An 8,722-nucleotide genomic window follows, 5' to 3' on the forward strand; every position below is an offset into this window, starting at 1 on the left:
GGATAGGGGGGCGCTCATCACCTACATGCGCCGCTCACTCATACTGCACTCTTCCGCTCCGCTCAGCCCTAATCTGCGTCCCTGCTCTCACCCTCTTCTTCTGCGCTCCGTCCGGTGCGCGTTGCATACGGTTCCTTACGGCGACGAACCTGCTTTGCCGACAATCTTCGCCTAAACGGCTAACGGTGCAAAAATTGCAATCGGGTCTACCAAATCGGCCGCTTTCGCGAGAAAACTGCGCTGACGACAGCTCATCTTGTGGGGCAGATCTCGGAGGATCTGTCTGTCCTCCTCGGCTTGGAGGACACATTTTTAAATACATTTTTAAATGCAATTTTCACCGGAAAAATGTCTTTTTATGCCGAAGAGACATCAACATGGTAGCCAGAAATGGCTTTGAATCAAATGTTTACTCCATTTTAAATGCAGTGGTGCGCTTGTTGGGCCCAACCAACCGGTGAAGCTGGCGTGGAAGCAAGGAGACTGCTTCGCCGCGGGCGTCTGCCGTTAAACTTGGCGCTCGAGAAGGGAAGACAAGCGAGCTATCGCCGTCGGGGTGAGTACCGCGATGAAGAATGAAGCCACCGGAAACTTTTCAACTATATATTTCTCGCAGTTTACCTGAGGACGTGTGCTATAGTCTGTCCATTTTCCATTGTCCATTTCGCGTACATTTGCTCCTCTGGCATTGCTAACTCAGATATTTAGGCGTCCGTGGGAAGAGACGCGGCCATTGGGTGGTTGGTGACCAAATTTCACCGTAACGCAGCCAATGGCAGCCTGTGGTGAGGTCCGGTCGCCTGCTGCTGACAGAGATGCACCTTACCATCCGGTGCATATCGCAGCCAATGACCGCCAATGTTGAAGTTCGGTCGCCAACCACACTGGATCGCTTCCTACAGACGCTTGAAAACCAAGGGTATATCTGAGTTTGCAATGACAGAGCAACATTTGGACACGAAATCTACAGCGTAAAATGGACACACATCTTACAGAATATGACCTCTAGGCTGATATTCTTTGTTCAGTCAGTTTCAGCAACACCTGACTAGCCGAAGCGCCGAAAGCCGACGCTGGTTCGGTAGCGACTGTGGAGCAGCAAGAACCGCGGCGTCACCAATATTGGCATTTGCTCATAAAATGAATAATGTCAAGAAAAATTTCAGCGATATCCTTAGTTGAATATTGACGATCGTAGTAAAGAGGCGTTCGAAAGCTGCTCCGTTCTCCCTATGAAAAAAATAAATACTAACAATGTTCCCAAAATTATTACTACCGCATACGGTTTTTTTTTGCGCGCATTTGCGATAAAGGCATAATAGGTTTCGCTGTATACTAAAGGAAATCATGTAAGGTGTTTTCATGCAGGAACCGGAGAAGGCTACTGCTCTTTTTGTTGTCAGCCGCTTGGAGAAATCCTCCTCCCTTGTCGCCGTTAGTCCCACCTCCATTGACATTCCTGTGCGTGAAGCCCTTGTCCCTGCATAAGTTCATAACAGGTGACGAACATCCATCTCTAGAGCCGGTGTGGAGCACTTCAGGCAGGTTGTGAGTCCTGCGTCTTCTTCAGATCCCCATCGGCACGTGACGTACGGGGTGACGCCGCCCCAGCCCTGATCCCTCTATGGGATACCTCGTCCAATCTCGATAAGTTATGAGGGAGGGGGAAAGTGCACGGGCGAATGAGGGCACGTGTACTTCTTTAAGTGCTCCATTCTTGTTGACAGCGCGTTAAAGCACAGGGACAGAAGAAACACAGAGGACGACGTCAGAGGCACTGAATTTCTTTGGCAAAGTTTTTTAGCTACATTTCTTTGCTTAGTTGCTAAAGTGACCGGGCTATTTTTAAACGCTGACTGAATTGCTTCGGCGGCCTTGGACAGGTACAATTGTTCAGGTAGAATCACAACCCCCCCCCCCTCCTTATCAGTAGTTAGCAGAGATAAATGGTTATCACTTAAATGCGAAATTGTTTTTTTTATTGGAAACTTCCTTCCTTCAGACTTGCTTCGCATCAACACGTCAACGCCGTCCGCGATACATCTATCTGCTTCCCCCGAGGGGGCAAGCCTGGAGGCTTGCCTGACCAAGGTGAGCAGTTCTGGCGCTGTCCTCTTAGGTTGCACAGTGAACTTTGGCCCATGACCAAGGAATCGCTGAACATCCTCCGGGATTGACGTGACACCTTCAACGAGGTGCACCTGGTTCACGGCGCAGTTCTTCCTAGAAGGCACAAGTGCACGCAGACTCGGTAGGACTTGTTGCCGCAGGAATTCAGTGGTCCGGTCGGCAATGATAGAAGTTTCACGCCACTTCCTTGTAGGGTTGGACGACGGCGAGGTGTAGAGCGTGCGCAGTCGTAGGTGTTCCCGGTGCAGACGAGCTTGATGTCTCCATTCCGAACGGGCGATCTTGCAAAGGCGGGCGGCATGGCCAGCAGTGGGCCGGAAGCCTCCAGACATCACCAGCAGATCTGGGGCCAATATTTTGCGGTGAATGCAGAAACTGAACATTCTCGCTCTGCAAGTCGCTGCAGCAATAATGGGTACTAAATGGCAGGACTCGGTGAGTGACGAGGAAAAAGAGCCCGCTGAACTAGAGATGAACTTGGTTGCTTGATGGGGAGGGCAGAGCGGGCGTCAAAGGGAATCCTGGTGGGGGATGCATAAGTGCTTGGAACTTGGTGTGTAATTTTGTCTACTTTTCTCTGCTCAGCGTTCGCAGCATCATCTTGTGTCCAGTGTATCTGGACGCGTATCTTTTTTTTCTTATTGAGTGCATGGATCTCCTGACTTGCACATAATGCCTTTGTCACTTTTTTCAATTGTTTTATGGAAGGAGTCTGTATATATATAGGCTTCTGTTATAGGCTCTATTTTATTTACGGTCTTCATATCATCGCGGAGTGCATAAAGTTGTTCCATCACAAGCGTGTCCGGGTGACCGGATATATATTCATGATGCACTTTTAGCTCTCTGTGTGTCGAGCAAAGGGTTGCTGTTGTACCTCCCGTTTCTGTAATCGACGCGCCCGTATATGCAATACATGTTCCTGGGCATACATCAACCAGAGGTTTAGTTGTCATGTTCTCTTTACGACGAAGTTTAATCGTCTTGTTTGACGTATAATAGTCGTGAACTCCCATGGAGAGGGGTCAGCCATTGTAGACGTTTGCACTGTCACCTCAGTGTACAAGGATGCTATAGGCATAACGTACTTTCGATTCAGATTTTTTGTTGCCTCTCGCTGATGAATTGGTTCTGTCAGTGTATTCAGCTGAGAAAATCTCTGGAGAATCCGGTTGGGGTAAGTTTTGGTACAATTATTTTGGTAAAATTGTACAGTTGTGGAGTTTTGTACAGTTGTGTGCTGTTTTTGTCCAATCTAAAACTTTTTTGTACCATGCTTTGCTAGTACAACTGTATAATTAATATTATTTGTATTTTACGTCTGCAGAGAGTTTTGTTACGTGAAAACAAAGCGGGTTCATCTTGTCTTTTCTTTCAGGAGTGCTCTCGAAAAGATGTTTTGTTTTTCATCCGTTTGTAAACAGTGTCTCCATCTTTTTTCTTTGTCTCTACATGAGTTTCAACCGCTGCTTGTCAGATGGTGGCGTGATCTCGTCAGGCAGTTTCCTGCCTTTAATAACGTCCCCCAAGACAGTGATGTAGTATTGTCTTGAGTAAATAAATTAAATAAAAAATAGGGTCGTGATGGTGCACAATGCGTTACTATTTATTGTTTCCAAGTCTGCTCATTGTCGCCTCGTCAGGCGCTGGAACTGGGCTTCTTGGTAGAGCATCCTAGGCTGAAACACCCAATATACAGGACGTCTTGCCATCTGCTCCTCCTATTCTAAACGAAATGCGTTTGATCAGTTCAAAGAAGTCGCTGGTGTCTTTTTCACACTATGGAGCCATTCTATTCCTTTGCCAGATTAAGGTATGTCTAGGCCAATGACTCTCAACTCATCTCCCTCTTGTAATGACTGATTTGGTATGTTTAGCCTGAATCTTTTAGCTGCCAATTGGTTTCTTCCATTGTTGCTTGCAGCATGAATGTAGCAGGACTTTTCAGTGACAGTTACAAGCCTGCATGCATCATGGACATACCCATACAGTGTGTTTAAAGCATTTTGAAGATAAAAATTATGTCTCAAGCTCTTTGTGTGTAGACCAAATCGTGACATTGTCTGCGTAAATAATGGACTGCACCCCTGTTATGTGAGCTAATTTCGACGCCAATGGTATGTGTGCGATATTGCATATCAAAGATGATAAAACCGAACTTGTGGCACGCCTCTGACGTGCAATTACCGATTTGTTGCCCGTTTACCTCAGGAGAAAACGTCCTGGCAATAAGCAGATTATGTACTGCTTTAATTACCTTTTGTGGAATGCCCATACGTTGCATGTTGTAAAGAATCTTGGCATGTAACACGCTTTCGTATGCCTTCGCCACGTCGGTAGCCACCCAGTGCATGCAAGGTGGCTATGAGGCGACACATGTATGACCTCTTCAGCCCGGTTAACTAATTCAGTTTCTGTACCAAAGCTTGTGCGGATCCCAATTTTTCGAGCATGATATATTTGCAAAGGGGTTGAAAATTGGGCGAGTTGGTCAGAATTCAGGTGCTGTGGAACCACAAGGAAAAAGACGTCAACGTAGTGATGACAACACAAGTGTTCGCTGCAATCGAGAGCAGGTCCAGGACAGTCCAAAACAGTCCAGATCTTTTTTTCTAAATATATTCTGCGCTTCTAATAAACTTTGTCAGTTGTTAGTGAGCCCTTGTGGTGTCGTCACTCCGTCTACGTCCTTGTCCTTGTGGTTCCACAGTACTATGAATGGTATATTTGCTCATTTTCCGACCATCACGATAAGCGCGTGGCAATCATAGTTTCATAGATATTGCTAAACGTGAGCGTCAACGAGATAGGCCGCAAAGGTTGTAGGCTTGTGGGAGGTTTCCCAGCGCTTGGTATTGGGACTACCACCGAGTGTTTCCACTCGAGTGGAATTTCTCCTCCTTGCCACACTTCGTTTATTACGTCCAACAGGCTGTCAGCTGCGTCTCCTTCTAAGTTCTTGAAGACCTCATAAGAAAGATCGTCATGTCCAGGAGCAGTTTCACCACTCAGTTTCTTCGATAGCCGCAAAGAAGTAAATAAATAACTCTAATTTTGTAAATGGGGATGTCATCATCGTTTTATCAACAGCGTCCTTTGTCCGTGGACGCGCCGGCTACTGTGCATGATTATGGAAGAAAAGGTCGGAAGCTTGATCTACAAACACCACTGGCGTTAGATGTAAAGCTAGCCTAATACTTTCTGCATGATCTTTGATTTGCTGACCCTTTTCCATGCCGCAGAAAGACCTCAAGAGGGCAATATTGGTCGTTCCTGAGCCTGAACGACTGCGCCAGTCGTTGTCCTTCTTAAGAGCCAGCTACTTTTTATATCGGGGTGCCTGCACAGTTACTCGGCTCACCTCAGTTTTTGTTTTGCACGTCACAGGATGCCGGGAAGCCTGTATCTCCGCCTTCGGCGTGCCTAAAGTTCTAGAAGGTGGATGTCGGGAGTTGGCTCATCTTCGCTCACTGTCGTTGTAATGGAATGATCCTTGAGAGCCGGTCCAGGTTACGCACAAGGCCACGCAGGGTAGGGAAACCGCTCGCCGACAGCTTCCCCTTTCAAGATGAACGCGCGCTGGCTGCTTTCAGGGGAGACTTAGTGTCTCCCCTGCCGTGGATATGCACAGAAGGGGGGGGGGGGTGACCCCGCGTCGCGCCACTGACTGTGTGGCAGCCCGTGGGAAAGTCCACTGTATCCGCGCCTGTTTTCTAAAACGACGAAGGTGAAACATAACACGATGTTATCGGGTCTCTGTGCAGGCGGTAATTACGTTTCGCACGACTTTTATGCAGGCAATGCACGAATTGCAAGGCATCGCTGCGAGGCATATCTGTTTTCTGGAGTACATAAATTAAAGTGATGGTCTGTACACATTTCTATGTTTCTGTATCATTTGCGCGTTTGCAGACTTTGCTGTCCATGCTTTAGAAGGTTCGCATGCCCACGGACGCTCTCAATGGCCAGGTACCCCAGCACTTCGTTTACGAGGTTCGGTTCTGTACGGCCGCCACATGAACTCAGCGCCAAGTCATCGCAGCGACTGCTGAAAGTGATGGTTCAAGGCCTCCTAGTAGTGAGTCACGGCTACCAGCACTAATGACTGAGCACCCGCAAGATGTACGAGTGTTCAAGATGCCAGAGACCGCACACACACATTCATATTGTAAAACGTCATAACAGCTACTCATTGTTCGTAACGCATGGGACAGTTTACATCTCAGTCGGGCGGCTTCCGTTCACCGTGAGCTGTCTTCCATGCTCTGCTATATGTGATAAATGCGACACCACGGCCAGTTTTCTTTCGCATTTTTCGCTGTACCCGATCCGCTGCATCCGCCGCCGGTATATCGGCCAGTCGGGTCCCGCCGAAAGGAACCCGGTTTGCAATACAAGTCTTGGTATTCCCTTAGTATCAGATATTTGAAACACTCACAGCGCTCGACAATGCGACCTTGGCTGGCTTACTTACGGAGCTTGTACTTAGCCAGGTGGGGCTGGAACTGAGCGACTGGAAATGTTGCAAGCAGGACGACTGCCACAAGAACAGACTTCATCCAATGTGCCATCTTCTTCTTCTTGCTCTTCATAACGGACTCGCGTTTTACTTCCTGTGGAGCATGCCGCCGCTCTAGTCTAGCGTGTCTCAACGCGTCCACTTTTGCATGGTTCGTAATAGAATTCGACTGTTTTTATTTTCGTGGCCCTCTTGACGTTGACTAAGTAGTAAACCACGCATTTCTGACTGAAACATGAATCACTGCAAATCAGATATTTTTTCTCGCCATTCGACTTGACCTCGTAATGTTGTTGATGACGTCGGGATTCATTCATTCACATATCGTGATTTACAAGGCCTGAAGGGGAAGTGGGAGGTTTAGATGAGGTTTAATACGCCTGACTCCGGAACAAAGTCCAGCAGGGCACTGAGCTTGCCCCTGGCGTTGCCACTGAGGCCCGTCCAGCATTCCTATGTTTCAATGTCGTGTGCAGAGAAGTAGCGGGCCAGGAGGCTAGACGTGCCGGGCAGCTGAGGCGCCGTAAATCGATGTTACAGTCGACAGGGCAGCCGATCCTGGTGCGACGCCATCGACTCAGTATGCCCGGTGTGCACGATGTGCCCGCTCACGCCTTGTGAGTGCGAACCTGGGGGGGGGGGGGTGTCAAGAAGGCATCGAAGGGGTAATGTCGAGCGCAAGATTCCGCAACAAACCCGTTCCCTCATGTTTATTGCGGGTGATGAGAGAATCAGGTATATAATAATGGGGTGGGAAAGTAAGATGGGTGGTTCGAGTTGGGCGGGCTTATGTCGAGGCTGCGCCGGCGGTCTTCCTTTAGCTACGCAATGGCGGACAACCTTAAACATGCTGGAGTCTTTGGGGGAATGCTAGCACATTAAAAGATGGGGATGTAAACCCCTTGAAGAACTGGACTGTTCAACTTACTGTCTGTTCTGCACACAACATGTATAAATGATTATCACCAACGTACTTGGAGTAACCAAAGGATCAGGCTGGCTTCCAGAAAGCCTTCCAGAAACAGATCGTTGTTCAACAGCCGTCTGTGTGTCTAAACAGTAACTTGACAGTAAGAAACAGTTAAAAGGATGGATGAACACCTGCTTCACAGAAGTATACACCACACACTCGATACTCCCAGTGTCAGTGTACATCTCTTGTGGTAATAATATTCGATCGCAAGGAAATAGGCAATGTTCTCGTCATATTGAACATGAACATGTGCCTGAAAAAGCTGATCCCGATTAAAAAAAACGCAGTGATCAGGCTTCCATGCCGCATGCAGAGCGATTTACAATTACCAACCGTAACCACAATGTAAAAAATTCAGGCCACTTCTTGCGAAATGGCTACTATCTGACTGGTCTGTTCTGCACTCTCGAGGTTCTTGCACCACAAAATGTTACTTACCTTAGCAAAAACATAAGGCAAAATTTAAAAGTGTTTACAAAATATAATTTTACGCAGCCCAGTCATATCCTGTTAATATGAGCACTCTTGATCCAATCACAACTATATCAAAATTGAGCCATCTATGAAGGATACATAAAAAGAGAACATTCAGGACTGATTAAGGCGACCTTCAGTACACTGTAGTGGAGAACGAAGAGGAAGTTAGAAAAAAATTGGGAGCTTCGAGTGCAATATCCTGGGCACCATTATTTTTTAAACAATGCGGTGCCCTTTGAATGAGTGGTGGTCCAGGAGATTTGTTATAACGCCTCATAGCATTATGAGGTATCTGCTATTGCAACTGTTCATGCCCCTTGAACCACTAGTACACATCTGTATCCGGTAGCCTGAAAGCTGCTGAAAGCAGCTTTTCAATGTAGCACAACCTTCAGTTCTTTGCTACACGGCAATTTATTAAATATGGTTAATAGTAAGGCTGCTTCACAATGTCAAGCATGCAGCAAGAAGAAAAAAGGCTGTGACAAAGGAATTAGCACTTTAGGACTGCCTTTCACTGGTGTCTGTAGTCAGTATACAGGAACAGGAACCCCTGAACGGAGCAGGCATGATTTTGTTCTTGTCTTGATCTATATTAACACAACAAATATACACGGGCCCTG

General features: G+C 47.2%; 1 protein-coding gene across 1 annotated transcript in view; it reads right to left on the reverse strand.

Annotated features, from left to right (window-relative positions):
* The window catches only part of LOC144122909 (uncharacterized), a 107,135-nt gene extending 100,435 nt beyond the window's left edge, over positions 1–6,700 (reverse strand). Inside the window, exon 1 of the mRNA XM_077655875.1 lies at positions 6,605–6,700. Coding sequence (XP_077512001.1) covers positions 6,605–6,689 — 85 coding nt within the window. The 5' untranslated portion in view covers positions 6,690–6,700. The remainder of the gene's footprint in view (positions 1–6,604) is intronic.
* Between the last annotated feature and the right edge of the window lie 2,022 nt (positions 6,701–8,722).

This window comes from Amblyomma americanum, chromosome 3, assembly GCF_052857255.1.
Source record: "Amblyomma americanum isolate KBUSLIRL-KWMA chromosome 3, ASM5285725v1, whole genome shotgun sequence".
Taxonomy (NCBI): Eukaryota; Metazoa; Arthropoda; class Arachnida; order Ixodida; family Ixodidae; genus Amblyomma; species Amblyomma americanum.